At 34.6% G+C, this 24,549-nt stretch overlaps 1 protein-coding gene across 2 annotated transcripts in view; it reads left to right on the plus strand.

Moving 5' to 3' along the window:
- The window catches only part of LOC123640073 (scavenger receptor cysteine-rich type 1 protein M160-like), an 85,636-nt gene that overhangs the window by 9,423 nt on the left and 51,664 nt on the right, over positions 1–24,549 (plus strand). For both annotated transcript variants that reach the window (XM_045554414.1, XM_045554415.1), the window contains exons 3-7: positions 11,173–11,493; positions 12,161–12,481; positions 15,150–15,467; positions 18,362–18,682; positions 22,712–23,032. In XM_045554414.1, coding sequence (XP_045410370.1) covers positions 11,173–11,493; positions 12,161–12,481; positions 15,150–15,467; positions 18,362–18,682; positions 22,712–23,032 — 1,602 coding nt within the window. The remainder of the gene's footprint in view (positions 1–11,172; positions 11,494–12,160; positions 12,482–15,149; positions 15,468–18,361; positions 18,683–22,711; positions 23,033–24,549) is intronic.

Raw genomic sequence — 24,549 nt, forward strand, 5'->3', positions numbered from 1 at the left:
GAATTATATTTATAGGTTTGCATATGTTGAACCATCCTTGCATCTCTGGGATGAAGCCCACTTGGTTGGATTATTTTTTGATAAGCAACTGAATTTGGTTTGTTAGGGTCTTTCTGAGAATTTTTGCATCTATATTCATAAAGGATATTGGTCTGTAATTTTCTTTTTTTGTTGCATTCATTCTAAATTTTGGTATCAGAGTGATGTTGGACTCATAAAACATGTTGGGGAGTATTCCTTCCATCTCAATGTTGTGGAATAATTTCTACTGGATAGGCACCAATTCTTCGTTATAGGCCTGATAAAATTCAGGTGTGAAACCATCTGGTCCAGGACTTTTCTTTTTAGGAAGATTTTTATTGTTGCTTCAATTTTGGTTCTTGGTGTTGGTCTGTTTGGGAATTTTATTTCTTCCTGATTGAATCTAGGGAGGCTATGTGTTTCTAAGAATTTGTCCATTTCCTCCACATTTTCAAGTTTAGGTGCATAAATGTTTTTATAATATTCATAGATGATATTTTGTATTTCTGTGGTATCAGTTGTAATTTCTCCTTTTTCATTCCTAATTGAGCTTATTAGAGTCCTTTCTTTTCTGCCTTTTATTAATCTAACAAGACAAGAGTCACTTTTTTATTTTTTCAAAGAACCAACTTTTTGTTTTATTAATCTTCTATACAGTTTTTTGTTATCAGTTTCATTTAATTCTACTGTGATCTTGGTTATTTTTTTTCTTCTGCTGGGTTTGGGGTCAGTTTGCTCATCCTTTTCCAGTTCTGTGAAACAATTCATTAGATTATTAATTTGTGATCTTTCTGTCTTTTGGATGTAGGCATTTATGGATATAAATTTTCCTCTTAGGACTGCTTTAGCTGTGTCCCACAGATTTGGATAACTTTTGTCTCCTTTGTCATTTAGTTCAAAGAATATTTTTGTTTCCCTCTTAAAATTCTCTTAAACCCAGTAATCAGCAGCAGAAGGTTGTTTAGATGCCCTGACTTTGTGTAGAGATGAGAGTTTTTCTTGGAGTTGATTTCTAATATTATTCCACTGTGGTCTGAGAAGATGCAAGACATAATTTATATTTTTTAAAATTTGTTAAGACATGCTTTATGGCCTAGGATATGGTCAGTCTTAGAGAATGTCCCATGAATTGGTGAGAAAAACATATATTCAGTGGTTTTTTTGTAAAATATTCTGTAAATGACAGATAGACCCAATTGTTGTAGAGTTCTATTAGAGTCCATTGTTTCTTTGTTTATTTTATATTTGGGGGATCTGTCTTGTTCCATCAGAGGGGTGTTGAAGTCCCTGGCTATTATGGTGCTGCTGTTTATCATTTTGCTTAGATTAAGTAGAATTTCATTTATGAATCTGAGTGCACTCGAGTTAGTTGCATAAATATTTAGAATTGTTATGTCTTCTTGTTCAATTGTACCCTTCACCGTTATATATTGACTATCTTTGTCTTATTTTGTTGATTTGAAGACTAAGTTATGTGAAATCAGAACTGCTATGTCAGCTTTCTTTTGGCTTCCATTTGCATGAAATATTGTTTTCCATCCCTTCACCTTGAGTCTGAATGCATCCTGGTGGGTTAGATGTGTTTCCTGAAGACAGCATATATTTTAGGTTATGTATATGTATCCTTTCAGCCAGCCTATGTCTCTTTAGTGGGCAGATCAAGTCATTCACATTTATTGAAAGAATTCATAAGTGGGGCAGATTTCTGTTCATTCTGTTGAGTTAAACTTACTTGCTTTGCTTTCTCTCTTGAGCCGTTTTGGTATCTGGCCTTTTACCTTTAGCTTTTGGATGATTTTACACTGGTGAGTGTTTATTATACTGATCCATGTGTAATGCTGTTCTGAGTACTTCCTGTAAGGCAGGTCTTGTCTTGATGAATTCCTTTAGTCTTTGCTTGTCTGAGAAGGTCTCTTTTTCTTCTCCTTCATGTAAAAAACTTAGTTTTGCAGGATTCTAGGCTGGGCTTTATTCTGTTTGATAAAAGTGAGAATGGGGCCCCAGTCTCTTCTGGCTTTTAAGGTCTCAGTTGAGAAGTCTGCTATTATTCTGATGGGTTTTCCTTTGTACATTACCTGCTTCTTTCACCTACAGCTTGTAGGAGGGCCTTTCATGTTTATATTGGCCAATCTCTTGACTCCATGTTATGGTGTCTTCCTGTTTGCAATGAATCTCCCAGGAGCCCTTTGAGTTTCTTAGACCTGTATTTCTAGATTTCTAGCAAAGCCAGGGAAATTTTCTTCCATTTTATCCTCAAATGCTTTATCAAACCCTGTGTATTACCTCCTTTGCCCTCAAGGATGCCTATAATTCTCATGTTAGGCTTGTTCACATAATCCCACATTTCTTGAAGGCTTTGATCTTTTCTCTTATTTCTCTGCTCTATCTCTGCAACAGACTTGTTTAATTGAAAGTTGTTATCTTCAATCCCTGATATTCTTTCTTCTGTTTGAGCTATTGTATTCTTGAGGCTTTCCACTGTTTTGTAATTCCTTGAATAAATTCTTCATATCCAGAAGTTCTGTTTGATTTTTCTTTAGCAAATTTTTCTTCCAAGTCTTGGATTTCTTTTTCTTTTCTTTTTTTTGGGTGTGTGTGTGTGTGTGTGTGTGTATGTGTGGTTTCTTTGTGTTGGGTATCCATTTTCTTTTGCATATCATTGAATGTTCTTACAATCCATGTTTGAAATTCTTCTTCAGTCATTTTAGTGTTCTGAATTTGGTTGATATCTATTGCTAGAGAGCTGGTGTTCCCATTTGGGGGTGTCCTTTCAGTTTGATTCTTCATACTTCCATAGTTCTTTTGCCGATTCCTTCCCATCTGGAGTAGCTGTTGCTTCTTCCCTTTGGATTTTCATTTAGATAATGACACATCCAGTTTAGTCTCTGAGCCAGTAGGTAGTGCTTTAGGTGAGAATCAACCACACCCTTTGTTGCTGGTCTCCAAACCTCTCAGGATTTTGACCCTGCCAATGCTTTTCTCCTTCCATTTTTGCTCCATAACCTCTTCCTGTGGAGTCTTTTGTAGGTTCAGGCACCCTTCCTTTCGACCTTCATCCGATCTATGTTTGTCTACTTGTTTGTTTTTTTCGCTTTCATCTAAAATCTTTCCTTCTTGCAGAGGCACTCTGGTTGTAGGTGTTTCTCATCCACCATCTTGCCTCTCCCTTCAATTATTTTCTATATTTTAAATTAGGGCCAAATTTATAGCCCAAATGGTATTTTGTTGTTAAATTAGCATTTTAAATGCTGTTGAGATTGAATTATGGTATTCAAATGCTTACTTGTTTTAATTGGATGTTTACTTTATGAAATTTTAATATTTCTGTTTAACCTTGGAATAGTATGATCTCTTTGTATGTTCCAAAATAGTATCATTTCTTGGCACATGTTACAAATAATTTTTATTAATTTGTTGGCTCTTTCAAATGTTTTAAATTTCTTTCTGTTTAATATAATACTTTATTAGACAAAAATGTCCATAACATATACACAACTTATTAAGCATAATTTAATGAGCACATATAAACCTATATAATATAATATATGTAATATATTATATGTAATGTAAATCCACCAGGAAACTGGATTTTTATCAACCACTTTTTTCTACTTATGTTTTCATCTTCTCTTCCACCTATTTGCCACCCCCACCAGAGATGATGTCTATCCTGAATTGTGCTGTTCTCATTACCTTACTTGCTAATATAATACATGCAGACATAGATGCAGAAATGATGTGTTGTCTAGTTTTGCTTATTTTAATCTTTACAAAATATCCCACTGCATTTAATGTTCAGGGACTTGCTTTTATAGTTCAATATTATATTTCTAAGCTTCATCTCTGTTATTACAAAAGCTATAATTTAGTTTTTGCTCATGTAAAATATATTATCTTGTATAAATAAATATTCTCAATGAATTTATCAATTTTCTCTCAATGATCATTTGGATTTTTCATTACTATTTTCAAATGTAGTAGTATAAATATTCTCAGATATATCTCTGGTGCATATTTGTGGGAGCTTACCTAGGGTCTATGGGTAGGAATGGAATTCCAGGTACTGGGATGTACATGTCTTCAACTTTACCAGACAGGATGAATCTCATCAGCAATGTATATTTATTTCCAATGATCCATATCCTCTCTCACATTTGAAATATTTAGAGATCTGAATTTTTGCCAATCAAGAGAGTATAAAACTATATCTTTTTATCCTAATTTTCAGTTTCCTAAATATTAATAAGTTTAGGCTTCTTTCCATATAATTAATGGTCATATCTTTTGTTTCTTTCTGTGAGGTGTGATTTCAAATCATTTGGCCATTTTGTCTATTTTTTTAAATATATATATTTCTTAAAATATAATCTAGATACCAGTCAGTAGTCACAATTTATGTTGCAAATGTATTCTCCAAGTTTGTGATTTATCTTTTTACTGTATAAATAGTGCTTTTTGAAAAAGTTCTTAATTTATCAATCTTTTTAAAAATATTTAGTACTCTGCATTTTGTTTAAAAAAAACTATTTACCCAAAATCAAAATGACTATTTTCCCTTCTAAATGTTATAAAGTGTTCTTTTTCATATATGTGTGCAAATTTCCAAATTATATTTTTTATGATATAAGATATGCATCTAATTTAATTTCTTCTAAATAAGTAATCAGTTAACCTAGTATAATTCATTATAGAGACTTTCCTTTCCAGGCTAATTTGAATTGTCATTTATACCATATATCATAGTTTGGAGGCAAATTATTTTGTTCTAATTAGCAATTTGTCTATGCCTGCACCAATACACCACTGTCTTAATTACTCTAGCTTACTAATATGTTTTTATGTATTCACGGGCAAGCACACCAAACTTATTTTTTTGATTGAGAAATGTCGTGGCTATTGTCATGCTTTTATTATTCCGTATAAATGCTGGAATCTGCTTGAAAATTTACTAAAATCACTGTTGGAATTTTGATTGGCATTGAATTTATAGTCTAGCAAAGGAGGAATTACAGTCTTTATAATGTGGATGCTTTTTATTACTGAATTTGCTATATAAGGGCCACTTATGTATTCTTTATCATATCTCAATAAATGTTATATAATGAATTTATGTAATCCCTTGAATACAGATCTTACTTATTTTTGTTAAATTCATTTTTGATATTAATAATAATTTTGTTGCTATTATAAATATTTGTTTCAAATTATATTCACTAAACATTACTAAAAAAGAGAAAAGCAATTATTATTGTTATTGTATATTGAAATTCTAGCAAGCTGAATTGGCATCCTTTCCTATTATATCTAATATATATTTTCAAGTAAAAACTTATATCTGAAATAAAGGCAATTCAGTTTCTTCCTCTACAGTTCTTATGCTTTTAATTTCTTTTCCTTGGTTTGTTATACTAGCTAGAATCTCCAGTACAATACTAAATAGAAACAATAATAATGGACATCTTTTTCTTATTCTTGACTTTAAGGGAATGTTTCCAATGTTCTCTTTTGAAGATTATTCCTGCTGCATTTCTTTATATACCACTTAGAGGGAAGTATTTTATTTCTATTCCTAGTTTTTAAAAAATGAATAGGCCTTGAATTTTATGAAATTATTTTACTACATCATTGAAAGGGTCACAGGAGTTTTTTCCCCTGAATCTATTAATGTAGTACATGATAAATTTTTCTATTGTCAAACCAAATTTACCTGTGATAAATGTAAGAGTTACTGAATTTTTAAATACTTTTGCTGAATTTTATCTTCTGATTTTAGTTTTGTTTTTACTTTGAAAGAGTCATAAACTCACCAAAAAAAAAAATATGTAAGAAAGAGAGAGAATACAATAGAGGCCCCAATTGTTTTATTAATATAACCTAATTTCAGAAGTGACATTCCATCATTTCTGCATTATTTTGGGGGGCATTATTTATTCAGGATATTATGGGGATATAAATATTTTGGTTACATGTGATGCATTTGCACCGCCCAGTCCAGGGCTACAAGCGTGTACCTCCCCCATACAGTGCATTCCACTTCCATTAGTTGTGGGTTTACCACCCCTCTGCCACCAGCACCCAATGAGTATTACTACCATGTGAACACCTTAGTGTTCAACAGTTAGTACCAAGTTAATGGTGGGTACATCTGATGCATGTTTTCCTCTCCTTCTGCATCATTTTAATAATTAGTGAATCACCATGCACAAGTGTGTAAATACCAGGAAGCAGGAATCAGTGGGGACCATGTTAAGGACCATCTCCTACAACCTGCCATTTGGCTCGCAATGGTTCATGTTTCTCCCACATACATAATACACTTATTCCTTCCCAAGGCAGGTCATCAAATCTTATTTCATAAAATCAGCTCAAAATCCAGAATTTCATTATCTAAATCAGGCTAAAATATTTATGGAGATCGTTGCTACAGAACAGAATATAATTTTTTTTTTTTTTTGCTCTTCATATTTTTTTTATGTCAGCATATAGTGGGGGTACAAATGTTTAGGTTACATATATTGCCCTTGCCCCTGCCCCAAGTCAGAGCTTCAAGCATGCCCATCCCCCAGACAGTGCACATCACACTCATTATGTATGTATATATCCATCCCCTCCTCCCCCATCCCATCTGCCTGACTTCCAGTGAATGTTATTCCTATATGTGCTCTTAGGTGTTGATCAGTGAAACCAATTTGATGGTGAGTACATGTGGTGTTTATTTTTTCATTCTTGGGATACTTCACTTAGTAGAATGGACTCCAGTTCTACCCAGGAAAATACAAGTGGTGTTATATCACCACTGTTTCTTATAGCTGAATAGTACTCCATGGTATACATATACCACATTTTATTAATCCACTCATGTATTGGTGGGCACTTGGGTTCTTCTACATCTTTGCAATTGTGAATTGTGCTACTATAAACATTCGAGTGCAGATGTCTTTTTTTATAGAATGTATTTTGTTCTTTTGGGTAGATGTCCAATAATGGGATTGCTGGATCAAATGGTAGGTCTACTTGTATCTATTTAAGTTATATCCATATTGCTTTCCACAGAGGTTGCACTAGTTTGCAGTCCCACTAGCAGTGTATGAGTGTACCTATCTCTCCGCATCCATGCCAACATTTATTGTTTTGGGATTTTGATAAAGGCCATTCTCACTGGACATAACTGATATCTCATTGTGGTTTTGATTTGCATTTCCCTGATGATTAGAGATGTTGAGTATTTTCTCATATGTTTGTTGGCCATTCTTCTGTCTTCTTTTGAAAAGTTTCTGTTCATGTCCTTTGCCCACTTTTTGATAGTGTTGTTTGTTTTTTTCTGGCTGATTTTCTTGAGTTCTACATAGATTCTAGTTATCAGATCTTTATCAGATTTGTAGCATGTGAATATTTTCTCCCATTCTGTAGGTTGTCTGTATGCTCTCTTGATAGTTTCTTTGGCTGTGCAGAAGTTTTTTAATTTGATCAGGTACCATTTATTTATTTTTGTTGTGGCTGTGATTGTCTTTGGGGTCTTCTTCATAAATTCTTTGCCTAGGCCAATGTCTAGAAGAGTATTTCCAACATTTTCCTCTAGAATTCTTATAGTTTCACACCTTAGTTTAAGTCTGTTATCCACCATGAGTGATTTTTTGTGAGAGATGAAAGCTGTGGATCCTCTTTCAGTCTTCTACATGTGGCTATCCAGTTTTCCCAGCACCATTTATTGAATAAGGATTCTTTTCCTCAGTGTATGCTTTTTGTCTACTTGGTCAAAGATTAGATGGCTATATGAGGCTGATTTTATATCTGAGTTCTCAGTTCTGTTCCATAGGTCTATGTCCCTGTTCTTGTGCCAGTACCATACTGTTTTAATTACTATAGCCTTGTAGTATAGTTTGAAGTCTGGTAAATTGTTGCCTCCCATTCTGTTCATTTTGTGTAGGATTGGTTTTGCTATATGGGGTTTTCTCTGGTTCTATACGAAACGTAAAATTATAAATCTAATCACCACATAAATAGAAGCAAAAACAAAGACCATATGATCCTCTCAATAGATGCAAAAAAAGCATTTGACAAAATTCAACACTCTTTTATGGTAAGAACACTTAACAAACTAGGCATAGATGGGGCTTACCTAAAAATGATACAAACCATATATGACAAATCCACAGCCAACATCATACTGAATGGGGGAAAATTGAAAGCATTCTCACTTAGAACTGGAACCAGGCAAGGTTGCCCACTATCTCCACTTTTTTTTTTTTTTTTTTTTTTTGAGACAGAGTCTCGCTCTGTTGCCTGGGCTACAGTGAGTGCCGTGGCATCAGCCTAGCTCACAACAACCTCAAATTCCTGGGCTTAAGCGATGCTACTGCCTCAGCCTCCCGACTAGCTGGGACTATAGGCATGCGCCACCATGCCCAGCTAATTTTTTCTATATATATTTTTTAGTTGGCCAGATAATTTCTTTCTATTTTTAGTAGAGATGGGGTCTCACTCTTGCTCAGGCTGGTCTCGAACTCCTGACCTCGAGTGATCCACCTGCCTCAGCCTCCCAGAGTGCTAGGATTACAGGCGTGAGCCACCAGCGCCCGGCCTATCTCCACTTTTATTGAACATAGTGCTGGAAGTTCTTGCTAGAGCAATTAGACAAGAGAGGGGAATTAAGGGTGTCCAGATAGGGGCAGAAGAAATCAAACTCTCACTCTTTGCTGATAATATGATATTATATCTAGAAAACCCCAAGAATTCGACCAAGAGACTCCTGGAATTGATAAAGAAATTCAGTAAAGTCTCAGGATACAAAATCAATACATGCAAATCAGAGGCATTCATATACACCAGTAACAGTCAAACTGAGAAACAAATCAGAGACTCAATACCCTTCACAATAGCAACAAAGAAAATAAAGTACCTAGGAATATATTTAACTAAGGAGGTAAAAGACCTCTAGAGGGAGAACTATGGAACACTGAGGAAGGAAATAGCAGAGGACATAAACAGGTGGAAAACCATACCAGGCTTGTGGGTCGGCAGAATCCACATTGTTAAAATGTCTATACTACTCAAAGTGATCTATAGATTCAATGCAATCCCTATTAAAATATCAACATCATTTTTCACAGATACAGAATATAAATTTTAAAAGAATTGACAGTAGTAGAATTATAACCTGATCAGCAAAAATTAGGAAATGGAAGAAGATGTAAATTTTCATACCTGGAGTCAATAACAATAGTTAAAATTTAAATCACAAAATTAAAAGGATAGCAATACAATAATTGTAAATAATTCTTTCCATTATCATTTTGTGATTATAGAGCAATATTTTAGAAATTAATATTTTTTACTTGCTAGAAAGAAAAAATTTTATCAGAATAAATGGATTAATTTATCACACTTGTAAAAATTTGGTTACAATAGAAATATCAATGTGCACATTGAAAAATCTCTTAAACTAATGAGCTAAAATATAGAAATGGCAAATGTCAGCTGTATTAGAAAATGTGTGCATGTGTGTGTGTACACCAAGTATAATTTTAAGAGCTTTAATTAGATTTAAGAGTTATATAATGTGAGCACAGGCATTAGAATGCCCCCACAAGCTTCAACTAAAAATTAGAATGTATGTATAAAAAGAAATGGGAAACAACATCAATCCTGGGAAATATAGGCAAACCAAAATTCCTAGTTATTGCCATGAATACACTATGGTATAGGCAAGACCAGATTGAATGAAGACTCACGGTCTTCATTCATTTTCAGAAGTAGTAGTGTGGCATCGAGTGAGAAATACATTCTATCTGGGCAATTAGAGACTGGAATTCAGAACTGGGAAGACTTTCCTATTATATTCTGTCTCCCTCTGTTTCTCTCTCTGTCTCTCTCTCTCTCATTCTCTCTTTTCCTGTCTTCTCTCCCTTTCTCTGTTTTCTCTTTTTCATTTTCTTTACTGCTTTTCTTTCTCCCTTTGTCTCACTTGCCCTTACTGTCACACCGTCTCACCATCATCAGGAGCATAAAACTCATCACCATGAGGTTTTACGTTGCAAATGCATCATTCCTTTACTCTTTTCTCCCTCACATTTGTTTCTCAATTAAATTCTTAGCATCTTCTACTCAAAATTTTGGCTTGTAAGTAGAGTTTATGCTAAGTGCACTTGGTCTCATGGCTTCAATGAAAAAAACTATCCAAGTTATTGTCCATTGTTCTTATTTCAAATTTTTAAGAAAGGGGAATATGAATAGTCAATGGCCACCTGAAGGACTGACTTCCTGAGGTGGTTATTCACATCTAGTCCAAATAGCTGTGACTAGAGAAAGTTGAATAACATATTACAATCATGGACAACCAGGTCTCCTCCTGCAAGGCTTGTAGAATATATTTAAAATAGTTGAGGCTAGAAATACTCAAAAGTATTTAACTCTGGAGATTTTATTGAATAAGTTATAAATGTGAAGATTATTATGTTAACCTTACATGGAGATTTCTATTGTTAAATTAAAAAATATAAAATATCCCCTCCAACGGGGGGTGGGGGGAGGAGATGGATGCATGCCTACATGATGAGTGCGTTGTGCACCGTCTGGGGAATGGTCATGCTTGAAGGTGCTGACTCAGGGAGGTGGGGGAGGGATGGAGGTATGACTACATGGTGTATGCCAGGCGCACTGTCTGGAGAATGGACACGCCTGAGGCTCTGACTCAGGGGAATGGGCGGGACACGGACAATGTATATAACCTGAGCTTTTGTACCCCCATGAAGAGCTGAAATAAAAAAAAAAGAAAAAGAAAAAAAGGAAAAAAAATAAAAAATAAAATAAAATAAAATATCCCCTCCAAAAATGTGAGGTAGTAATATGATACTTAGGTATAGATTATTTTGAAACTGACTAGCCAAGGGACTTTCTTGTCATCCAACCTGTGAAAAAGCTAACATTCTTTTTTCTATGGTTTATATTGGTGGGACTTGTAAGGCGGTTTCTATTTTTCTATGGTGAAAGTCAAAGCTTTTCAACTCAAATTTGCTCAGTTTTCTTTTCCCTCCGCTTGACATTCTAATAATAACATTTAGGCTAAATTATCATCATCTATCTCAGCTACTTATATTATTTCTGCCTTCTAACCATTACCACCTCTAACTTGTGTCTCTGTCTTTCTTGCAGATGGAACAGATCTGGAGTTGAGGCTGACTGGTGGAGACAGTCCCTGCTCTGGGAGAGTAGAGGTGAAATTCCAGGGAGAGTGGGGAACTGTATGTGATGATGGTTGGAACAATGCTGTCATGACTGTTGTGTGCAAACAGCTAGGATGTCCATTTTATCAAACCACACTTGGTCTTGGAAAAGCCATGCCTGGACGTGGAACTATTTGGCTTGATGATGTTTCCTGTTATGGGAATGAGTCAGCTCTTTGGGAATGTCAACACGAGCAATGGGGAAGCCATGACTGTAGTCACACAGAAGATGCTGGAGTGACCTGTTATGGTAAGAGTCTAACCAGAGTAAGAAGGTAAGTCCTATCCTCAAAAGGCATCTGCTGGAAACCAGAAGTTTCTATTCTGACTGTAATATTGTCTCTCTGGGAGTTGGAGAAAATATTTTGTATATTCTATCCTTTTTCTTACTTCCAAAGTAACGTCCAATTATTTTTCTTTTTTATAGCTATGACTGAGTTTAGAAAGAAATGAAGGAGGAAGGGAGGGAGGAGAATAGGGAGGGAGAGAAAAAGAGAGAGAGAGAAAAAAAACACTACAGTTACCAATGTAGTGTCTTTTTTATACCTATAATTGAGTTTAGAAAGAAATTTAAATAGGGAATAGCTTTGATTTAGGTGCTTTTTCTCATGTACTGAGTATACAGAAAGAACAAATATTTTGAGAATAATGAGACAGAGAATCAAAGCAAAATGATAAAGAATATAATGGTAATTATTGGTTTTTCATCCTAGGATTTTTTTTTTTTTTTTTTTTTGCCTGTGTATTTGTGTTTAGGAAGAAAGTCTCATATACACGCTCTTTAGGTCTTCGCAAGAGATTTCTTATTATTTTTGGTAACTTATTTATAACAGAGCTATCTCCTAAGCATCCTTTTGATTTTATTTCAGACTCAAAGTTGGGTCCATTTCTGACATGTCTTTTTGTCTTCCTTACAGATAAAGCCAATCTGGATTTGAAGCTGTGGGGTGGAAGCAGCTCCTGCTCAGGAAGAGTGGCGGTGAAATTCCGAGAAAGGTGGGGGAGTATATGTGATGATGGTTGGGACTTGAATGCTGCTGCTGTGGTGTGCAGGCAACTGGGATGCCCATCTTCTTTCATTTTCTCTGGAGCCACTGCTATCACAGTTACATTTGGCCCCGTTTGGCTGCACGATATTTCCTGCCATGGGAATGAGACAACACTCTGGAATTGCAGACACAGTGGATGGGGACCTCACTACTGCAGTAACCTTAAGGATGTCACATTAACTTGTGCTGGTAAGAGCCCAAGACATCATGGGGAAGAAAGGAACAATTTGGGAACTTTGGGAACAATATGTATGAAAGGGAAAAGGGAAGGCCAATCATTTTCTGGAGAAGAAATCATTAAGGCCAATCGTTATCTCTGGTTATAAGAAACTTCCGTTACTCCTGAAATTACTCCATTCTGGATTTATCCTAAATACTCTTCCTGAACTGCTCTCCCTAACAAATCCAAAGCACATTATGAGTTTTAATGTTTCCTGATCCCTCAGCAGCATTCCACAGACTGAGAAGTCCTTTTTCCTAAAAACGTTTTTCAAGGAATTTCTTGACACAAAATCGTAATTTTCACTTCTTTCTCTGAGGTCACTCATTCTCATCCTTACTTCCACATTTTACCTATTCTTTCCAACTACCAAAACTCAGATGTCCTCAGGCCTAGGCCCCTGATCTACTCACTCTGCACCCTCTCCCTCGGCAATCTACTTTCATAGCTTCAACTAAAATTCCATGTTATTCACAGAAGTCATATACACATGCAAGTAGCAATGAAGAGTATGATTCTTCTTTCTTTATTTCTTTTTTTATCCCTTTGGATGACTGATTGAATATTGGGCAAGGCGTATAAATCAATAATAATGCACCATGGCTAAAAGTCCTTCAATGAGTGAATGGTGCAATTAAACTTTTCTATATTCTTACTGTGGTGATGGTTACACAAATGTATACATGTATTATAATTCATAGAACTGTACACACACAAATGCATGCGTAAACCAGTCAATTTTACTGTATGTTTATATTTAAAATAAAGTTCAAAAAATTATAAAAAAGAAAAGATAATCTAATTAATTTGAGAAATATGGGGAACAAAAAAGCAATGAGAAAGAGACAGAGAGAAAATGAGAATTCTTGGAAGACCTAGGCAAAAACTGGGAGAAGATCAAGACACTAAATTCTTTTTTCTGAATAATTAAAAATTGTTATAGCTAACATCAGGTCTCTGTATAACTGTTAATAATAAACTCCAATAATTTAGTCTAAACTGTTAATAATAAGCTCCAATAATTTAGACTAGAGATTAAAATCAGTTTTTTTAAAGAAAGTATTTTAATACCCAAGTAAATGGCTATGGTCAAAAAGGGCCAAGATATTTATTTGAACAGTTATTCTACATCTATGTTTACCATCAAATAGTTTTTCTATCACAGTGGATGAAGACGGAGTTTGCATATATGGTATCTTTATAATTTTTCTGTCTTTACATCTGTGTATTTCAAGGCTCTTTGCTAAGGTGGCATTATAGTTGTGTTGACTCTAAAGAATGTAGTGATATATTATTTAAGACTATGCATTGGAGAGAATGCATGCAGAACAGACAAGAAAAAGGAATGTAATATTTAAGGTAATGCCTAAAGATAACTTTCTTTCTCTTAAGTAATAGAAATGGCCAGTGTAGATTTATTCAATTTTAGGATTTGCCTTGCATATAAATAACAAGGAGACAGAAAAGGAGCATTTTTAATAGTAGGTGAACAAATAATTTTTATACAATTAGATAATACAACAAATACATATTATACACATATAAATACGTCACTAAGACATACATACATATATAATATATTATGTATTTGTATATATGTGTGTGTATATATGCATATGTGTGTGTATGTGTATAGCTCTTCATATCTACAGGGGAGTAGTTTCAGGACCCTCCCACAGATACCAAAATCCATAGATGCTCAAGTCCCTTAGTGGGCCCTCTTTATTTGCAGGCTTCACATCTATGGATTCAACCAAATGCAAATTTTTCAATTGGTTGTTGGTTGAATCAGTGCATATGGAACCTGCAAATACAAAAGGCCAGTTGTTCTGTGTGTGTGTGTGTGTGTGTGTGTGTATGTACATACACATACATATATAAAATGTAGTGGTCAAATTTTCTAGGTGATGTAAAGAAATAAGAAAATCTGCAAATTTGGATTAAATCAACAGAATGTTTTAATAAAATAACAAGCTCACAATTTGCTGCTGGTCACACTTGCTTTCACCTTTAGAAGTTTTATTGTTCATTGGTATCCTCCCAGAGGAAATTCAAATTCAAGATGAATTGTTAGAAGTTATATTGCAAGAAGTTAGAGTTAAATGTTTGTTTAAAGAAAGAAAAATCACAATACTGAAGTGGGAGTAAATGATGAAGGTGATGATGATGCTATCTTATCTCAGTGCCACTACTTAACCATAATTTAAGTGCTAACCAGGCCCATCCAAGTACTAACCAGGCCCGACCATGAGTCACAATTGTAAGTTCTAATACATGTTCTGGCTAGGCTCAGAATCAGGAAAGTTTCATGTTTTGACAACAAATTTGCATGCATTCCTGAAGCCTGATTGATATACTCTTAAGTCACAATCAGAAAGGGTGTTTCTATTCTCTATTGTGCTTAATTCCTCAAATAACAGATATTCTGATGGACTGTCAACATCATACTATGATCTTTTCCTGGGAAAAGATTCTACTATATTAAACGTGTACTTGTGCAAGAACTTTTAAAAGCAGAATTAGATATTCACTGAATCTCAGTTTATCATACATCTATGTTTATTTGGGGGGCAAGATCTGGAGTCTGAAGTTGCTGATCAAAACTTTATCAGGGCTTTTTGTTTATATCTGTTTCAGATGGTACTGATCTTGAACTACGGCTTGTGGGTGGAAGCAACCGCTGTGTTGGGAGAGTAGAGTTGAAAGTTCAAGGAAAGTGGGGGAACATATGCCACAATGACTGGAACAACGCTGCTTCTGATGTAGTGTGCAAGCAGCTGGGATGTGGAACTGCACTTCATTTCGCTGGCTTGCCTCATTTGGAATCAGGCTCTAGTACTATATGGCGTGATGTTTTCTCCTGCTCTGGTAACGAATCTTTTCTTTGGGACTGCAGACACGGATGGGTAAATCATTTTTGTAGTCATCAGAAGGATGTGTCTGTGATCTGCTCAGGTAAGAGCTACATCCACATGATTACATCAGAGAAAATACCTCTTTTGGAGAAATAAGACCAAGCTCTAAAGTTACAACTAAATGACATTTTTAATCTTTCTTTAAGGAATATGTTTGCATGTCTTCCAGGATATTACATTGTAAACCTCCCTTCTTGGAAATGAGGTTTATACCTTCTGACACCATTTTACATAATTCTGATTGGTACAACAAACTATCCAATCTAGTCAAAATTGCTACTGGTGTACACAAGTGTATGGTTTCTATTAATATTCAGTACAATTTTAAACCGATTATTTGGTATATTCATAGACAGAATTACATTTTATATAATGTTATGAGTTCATTTCAGAACTTCCTTTCACTAAAATAAACTATTTTTAAACAGTACTTACCTAAAAATTTGCTAATTACTTTATGCCTTACGCTAGTACAATTTTTGGCTATAGCCATTTGTTTTCCAGTTTTAGACTCTCAACTATAAGCAAGTTATCCCTCTGCTGTTTATGTATAGTTTTGTGTGATGAGGGATTAAACTATTGCTTCATATTTATCTCACATTAGTATTATATTTTCAAAGATGTGTTAAAAAAACTTGTTAATTCTTTTAATGAAGTTAAACCCACACCTTCTAAGATCCTTACGAAAAAATAATCTCTAGAGGTAGACCCCTATTTTCCTCTGAGAGTCACTTTTGTCTTGATAGAAGAGGCTTCTTTAATAAATTATTACTGACCCTACTCTGCTAGCCTTCCACAAGATGATAATCTTCTTTTCTGTAGAGTTTGAGATCAGGTCATAGTTTTTAAGGAGAGTTTCACTTAAGTCTAGAGTATGTAAAAGGAAACTATGCACATAAAAAAATACATGTAGACAGTGAGGTTTATTAGTTACAACAGCTCTCCCTTAGCCACAGGCTTGATTCTGTCCTCATAGTATATTTGGAAAAGAATATATTCAGAACATCTTTTAATCCTTTTCTTGCTTTCCACACCAGTTTGCTCACAAGTTTTATGTGAGTACCAACCACTTCCACCCTGAAAATGAGAATTTCTCATGGTATATTTAATCAGCCCATCATTTTCTCAGATTTTTCTCTACATAAATGGAAAGAAAAGAGAGGGAGAAAAAATGTTGGGGGAGAGAATATGGAGACCTGAGAACATGAGAGAGTGAGAAAAGAGGGAGAAGGAGAAGGGAAGAGAGAGAGAATTTTAACCATTTTGATTTAACATAAATTTTCTTGCAATAGGCCAGGTGTGGTGGCTCATGCCCATAATCTTAGCACTTTGGGAGGCCAAGGCAGGAGGACCACTTGAGGCCAGGAGTTAGAGACCAGCCTAAGCAATATAGTGAGACCCCATCTCTAAAAACAAATTTTAAAAAATTAGCCAGATGTGGTGGCTTGCACCTGTAGTCTCAGTTACTCAGGAGGCTGAGGCAGAAAGATCGCTTCAGTCCAGGAGTTTGAGGCTGTAGTGAGCTATGGCCGCACCACTGCACTCTAACATGGGCAATAAAGTGAGATCCTATCTCAATAAAATTTTTTTCCTACAATAAAGTGAATCCATAGTAGTGTACTTCTGACTTGATATAATGCTCCTGACTATAAGAAAAGTTGCTATTCAAACTCTGGGATTTCTAGAATTGTATGCCTCTGGCAGAGTAAGGAAGGGCCATGAAGATACAGACGCCAAAGTAAGGTTGGAAAACAGTCCAAACAATGAAAACAGATGTGTATGTCCAACCATGGGAAAATGGGTAGTTAGGTACATTGATCTTCTCCTCAGCCCTATAGTCACAGGGATTTTTGGCCAAAAAAAAAATAGTTTACGGTTTAGAATCTGTCACTTGATAATTGTGTGACCCTGTATAAATCAATCTCTAAGCTGCAGATTTCTCATACTGTGCATAGGATAACAGCATTAAATAAAATATTGTAGAGAAAGTACCTAAAATGTGCCAGGTGATCAGGAAGTTCTCAATAAATATAGGTATGATTATTATTGTCATTATGACTGACATATTATTCATAGGAAAATAAACTTATAAATCTCCCAAGACTAATATATTCAATGTGAATCAAATTTCTCATTAAGTAGCAACATACATTTTTGTAATGGTGTATGAAAAGCTAGATAATGGGAAGAGACAAAACATAGAAATTTTATCTTCTTTCCTCAATTATTTCAAGAAAGAAATCACATTTTTATTTCCTTGGACCTATTTAATCTTGCATGCATGAAGAAGAAGTAGCATGATACATATGCCAATGAAGCAAAAAGACCCAGTTCATTTACAATTTACCAGGAACAAATTTCAGCACCTACAACAAATATACAAGGGCTCTCTGGAAACTATATTACATTGTATTTTATAAACAAAAACTAGCTTTTTCATAGAAAACATAGCATGAAAAAGAACGTGTTTCTATTTAAATCCAAGAAAGACTTTTTCTTAACTCTGCATTCTTTTGTCCTTTTTCCCTCTGAAGTTACTGAAGTGCAAGTATTTCCCAACACCCTCTTTGTTTTATTTTACTGAGTTAAAAATAATTAATCTAATATTTTGAAAGTGTAATTTATGATATATCGGATTCTAAGGCTTTTCGTTGTGACATATATTTTCATAAAATTTAACCAAGATTAAAGCAAGGTTTGAAGGTTTAGAATTTCAATTTTCATATTAAGGAGAAGATAATTTTCATAAAGACTGATACACACTTCAATATTAAAGTCTACTTGTTGAAATTCCAAAACAAAATGCATTTTAATTCTTTACTTTTCCCAGTATGTGAAAGATGTATCTAATTTTCACATGGGGAATTGGAGGAGAGGGAAGCTGATGACCTTTTCCAAAACCCAGCCCAGACTTTCTTTGTGACTTTGTTCTAGATGGAGCAGATTTGGAGCTGCGACTGGCAGATGGAAACAGCAATTGTTCAGGGAGAGTGGAGGTGAGAATCCATGGACAGTGGTGGACAATATGTGACCAAGACTGGAACAATAAGCAAGCCACTGTGGTTTGTAAACAGCTAGGATGTCCATTTAGTGTCTCTGGCAGTGGCTATGCTAAACCTAGTAAAGAATCTAAAGAAATGTGGATAAACAGCATATCTTGCACTGGAAATGAGTCAGCTCTCTGGGACTGCATATATGATGGAAAAGCAAAAGGAATATGTCTCCAAAGATCAGATGCTGGAGTAATCTGTTCTGGTAAGGTTTAAAAATCACAGGAGTGTACAAATTTGAGTTTTCAGGAAAAATTTGTTGGGAGATGAAAACATTTAATAGCTTGAAGGGGGAAGCTTTTCTTGAACCTTAAAAAAAAAATCCCAAACATACCGCTAAGCTGCATAAAGACCTTTTGTCCTATAGCTTTCTTCTGAGCCATACAACTTGCTTTTTATTGATGAGAAAACACTGCTTACTCTTCATAACTCAGATTTAGAAGAAATGAAATGTAAAAATGTAATTTGGGTCTGTGAGTGAACCATCCACATATCTCACTTTAACATAATGAGAAAAGATAGTATCATCCTGCTGCCTTTGATTTCCCTTGGCTCATTGTAAAAAGAGAGTTTTCATGGCCTGACCATCAATCTCTCCCCAAAGCAGATGGAGCTGGTACCAATGCATCACTCTAATATGTATCTCTAAAACAACCGAGAGGCTCGTCTTCATATAAAACTAATGAGTTTTGCTAATTTACAGTTTTCTTAACAGTTTATCTGCTGCTTTTTAATTTTCTCTTCAATAATTTACATTGTTTATTTCATTTATTGCATTGATTATAAATTGTTTATTATAGAGAATTAAAAGTCTATATCAATCCAAATAGCTAATATATTTTTATACATACCTTGACATGATGCATAATTCTGTAAGAATCTAGAATGTCAGTAGCAGAATTGAGAACAAAGAAAAACTATATGTATAATATTTGTCACATATTTTAATTTTAAGTATAAAAGTTTCCATGGCCTTCTAAACAGGAAAAAAATCCAGGTAATATACAAAGTAAAAAATAAAGAAATATGTAAATAAAATCAAGTCATCATTCTTCTTTGTAGCACTTTATGAATTAAAAAAGAGAATATCTAAAGAGTTCTAAGTAGGCTGGGTGATAGTGTCAGGGGAGGATTGTGAGCTTACATGACAATTTCCAACCATGCTATTTATTAATACATGAGGGTATATATGGATAGCCTTATTACCTACTGATCTCTCAGTACTTGCCATAAAAGCCTGAGAGATGATAGATATACTATAAACAAAGAACTATGTTCTTGCAAGTGAAATATATACACACATGCACACAAACACTTTGTATGTGGATGGATGAATGAATGGATAGATACATAAATACAGAGATAGGTAGACAGATAATGCAACCCATTATTATATATCTTTTCTCACTTCCTGTAACACTTGCATTTTCCTATGTCTTTAATTTCTTTAAAAAAGTTTAAAACTTCATATTATTCCATCCCATGAGTATAGAAAATTATTTAACCCAAGCTCTATTATTAGTGTATAGGCTATGTATAATAGTCTATGTATATCACTATGATATATTATACTATCCAGCTATACTTGAATATAAAGTGTATATAAATTCCAGAAATTGAGAAGTGAAATTTGTTTTATCAGCTTCTATCTATTTATTCTGTTCACCTTTAATATTACCAATTTGGCAGGCAAAGTTAACTACCAATTCTTTTGTACACATTAATTTTACTTTACCTTTATCTTTCTTATAGATTGATATAAAATATCATAAAAATTCCTTTTTGTTTTTGAAAATGATTTTTTCAAATTATAAACCTAGTGAAAATACAAAAAAAATTAAAAAGATTTTTTACAAATCCACTTGCAATGCCACCATTAATTTAATTTTTCAATATTTTTGCTTATATTCCTGGATCATGTATATATAAGCATATGTGTGGGTGTGTACCTTTTTTGCTGAACAATATACTATAGACATATTCTAGATGGTCATTATTAATCTATCATAATGTTAAAAGCTACTTAGTATAATGCATAGAGGTACTATTATATAATTTATTTAACTATTCTAAAGTAAAGGTTTTCAAGTTTTCACTATTAAAAACATTATTTTATTTGATATACTGAGAAATACATTTTTCACACTTTGATTACTTTGCTAAATACTTAAAAATGAAATTGTCATATAAAAAAGTACACATCTTTTTAAAGTTTTGGATCTATATTACTAAGTTATTCTCTATGAATTGAGTTTTTTTCCTTCTACAAAATTTAATTTCTATACCATCCCACTACATTCCATTAACACTAAATATTTTCATGTTTTAAAATCACTATTAATCTTATAAAAATATAGTAATATTAACTAACATTTATTGAGTATTTACTGTGTGCTAGTGAGTGTTCTATTTACGTATATGGTTTCATAGAATCCTCATAAAATCCCAGGATGTAGGTTACTGCTCTAATCTCTATTTCACACTGAGGAAATAGAAATGCTGAGAGAAAGTAACTCATCCAAAGTCGTTCAGCTAAAAGGGCAGGAGTGAAGCCAAAATTCAAATATAGGCTGTCTAGCTCCAGAGTCAATACTCAAAAATCTCACTTCTTTGACAACAATTAAGGATTTTTTTCACCAAATCTGTATTAGCAGCTTAAATTTGTTTGGTGGGTTACCATGTTCTGTGACTATTTTTCTATTGTGTGATATATCTTTGTCTTCATAATATATAAGAACTCTTTATATTTTACAGCTGCCCTTTGCAAATTACATAACCCTCCTCTTCTATTTCTAGAACTATCACATTTTAATTATTGTACCTTTCTGTAAGCTAATACGTATTGATGCCTATATCTCCTAATTATTCTTATTTTTCATAAAATTTCTTTGCTATTCTTTCATTTTTATTCTTCTAAATGTGAATTAAAATTGAAATTGTTTTTAAGGTAATATTAAACGTATGAATTGGCTGAGTGCACACATGTAGTCCCTGCTACTTGGGAGGATGAGACAGGAGGATCACTTGAGCCCAGGAGTTCAAGGCTGTAGTGCACTGTAACCACACCTGTGAATAGCCACTGCACTCTAGCCTGGGCAACATGGCAAAACCCAGTCTGTTTTAAAAATATTTGAATTGGTTTGACTTGGGAAGAAATTATCATTACAATATTTAGTTATCCTATACTAGAAGACGATATACTACATTTATGTATTTGTCTCAGGAACTTAAATTTTTTATTTGCTTTGTGTCTATGAATTTTTATTTAGTATATATGGAAATTATATATATTATATGGACATATATACATGTATTCATACACATGTACATTTAACCTAGATTAAGAACATTGTTTTCCATTATATTTTTCTTGGAAGTAATTGGTGACATACTCAAAACTTTATGTGCAAGGATATCTATGGCAGGATAATTTAAGAAAATGAAAAATTATCAACTTAAATAACCAAGAATTGTGTCTTGATTAAATAACTTACAGAACCTCTGTATGATGGTGTACTATGAAACCATTAAATATTATGTTTTAGATATATGTATACACTAGGTTGAATAGAATGGGAGATTATTTTGTATACTAGAAGCAATCATCTTACTGGATACCCAGAGAAGGAACTGGAAAGCTTTTAGAATTTTTAAAGGGGTCCAGTATAAAATATTATACCTTTCCTATATCATAGTAATAGCTGGATAGAAAAATATTTCTCAAGTGCTTTGAACATTGGAGAAACCAAGATCAAAAAGAGGAATTTATTTTATAAAAGGGCATTTTCATGTACTTATGCCTCCTTTTATCTTATAAAACATGGGTGAACAAACCAAAATGAAGACTATGAGATGTGAGCTTTCGTGCCAATGCTGAACTACACTGCAGAAACCTGCCAAAGTTGTCTCCTGAATATAATTATGCCTCCATGAACCTCTCCTCATGATCCGATGTTGCCTGTCTTGTCCAAATCAGTCATTCTGAAAGGCTTTATAATGTCCCCCAGGCTTCACTTCAGGAAATTTGCTTCTGTTTTTCATGCTTTAGGTACACCTCTCCAAAATTGAATAAGAAATTATCAAAAGAAAGAAAATCAAACTTTTCATCAAAAATTCATCCATTAGGCAAAGCCTCAGAGTAGTAAATTTAGAAGGTGAAGAAAATATCATCTTTGGTCTTCTGAAAGGACCCTCTCAATTTGATCTCAAATGTATGGTTTTGTCTTGCTTACAGATGAGTTGGATCTGGACCTCAGGCTCACCGGGGGAGAAAGTCCTTGTTATGGGATATTGGAGGTGAAATACCAAGGAGAGTGGGGGACTGTGTGTCATGACCTATGGAGCACAAGGAACGCAGCTATTGTGTGTAAAAAATTGGGATGTGGAAATCCTGTCCGCATATTTGGCATGACCCTGCGTGGGAGAGCATCAGGACCTATTTGGCTGGATGATGTTTCTTGCATTGGAAATGAGTCAGACATCTGGGACTGCAAACACCGTGGATGGGGAAAGCATAACTGTTTACATGAGGAGGATGTGATTGTGAGCTGCTCAGGTAAGACTTGTTCTTGTTTATTCTTTCCTGAAAAGAGAAATAGTATTCCTAATAGGATCTATAAACTGGCTCAAGTCTGGAAACTTATCGAGGAGTCACAAGTCTCCATTTTTAGGTTAAATTTCTATTCACTTCACCTACAACTCTTCCACATGTATAGATCAAGTAAAAATTGAGTAGATGGCCCACCTGTTTCACTTCTAGGGATGCCACAATCAATTAGCAAACACCACAGGTCTGTGTTGTCAGGCTGTTCTGATTTCTGCTTTGACTGCTGTCCATTGGTTACAGTGACCATGCTCATTTTTTATTCAGTGATTAAGTGCCACCGTTTGTCCTCTGCCACACTGGAATCCAATTGTTCCCATTGCATCCAAGGATCCTGGGTCAGTGGCAGCAGTTCCCACTGTAATTCCTGTCCTATAGAGAAGAGCTAGCACAGAGCTCTTTAAGGATGCTGGTGCTCCCCTAATAAATTTATTTCTCACATTTATGGTGAAAGGTGTGTCCTCTGGACCCTCCTGGGTGGGTGAGCAGGTCTTATGGGGTAATTCACATTTAGTGTAGGCCACCTTTTGGTCCATGTTTCAGCCAACTAATCCAACAAACTGTTAGAGCCCTTTCTCACCCCCAGCTGCATCATTAAATCTAGAATCTGTTTAGTGTGCCCATATTAGTAAATTTGGCCTGATCCAACTTTATGTTCTTTTCACCGTTATGTCACACCCTTGATATTCATTCCCACACGTATTCCCTAGACTTCTGTCTGTATAAATTAGAAAAATTATGTTCTTTTGTGTGCACCTCCATATGAGACACTTTGTACCTCACCTTTGAGGCCTGGTGGGACTTGAATCTAGTTGTAAAGAGGAGTGGGAGCTAAGGAGAATCAGGAGTATCTTTCAAGGCTATTACTTCAGGAGATGTTGTTACGGTTTCTTCAGGCAAAGTAGGGTTAATATCCTCAGACTGGGGTGGATGGCTGCCTCTACTATCAAAGAAGAAACACTAGAGTTTAGGGTTTCAGTGATCCCAGCCCCATCAGATCTTCCCATATGTCCTCATCCCAATTTTCATTATTCTATTCCTTCCTAATCAATGCCTCACTTTGACAGTAGACACCCTGGGAGGTTGAAAATTCATTTTGCATTGTCATTCAGTTCCTTGCCAGATTGAGACTAGGGTTTAATTTTCAGCACTCTTGGTTCTGTGGCTACAGAAGATACCAGTTTCTTTCAGGAAAGACATAGAAACTTTCAGGTCATATGGCACTTGAGCTGGAAATTTGAATCTCTGAGCTCATCCTTTTCTTTCCTCACTTTATCCAGTGCAATTGGGATCAATCATCTCACCTTATTATGCTTGTCAGTTTGGCAAAAATGTCCTAAGGTTTCAAATATATGCTCACCCAAAACCTTGCCTCTTATAAGTACTTGATTAGGAGTATCCAATGGTGATATTGTGCATATTTCTATTGCCATATCCTGCCATGGATAGTAGTGTTCTCACTACTACTT

The sequence above is a fragment of the Lemur catta genome, chromosome 6, assembly GCF_020740605.2.
Source record: "Lemur catta isolate mLemCat1 chromosome 6, mLemCat1.pri, whole genome shotgun sequence".
Taxonomy (NCBI): domain Eukaryota; kingdom Metazoa; phylum Chordata; class Mammalia; order Primates; family Lemuridae; genus Lemur; species Lemur catta.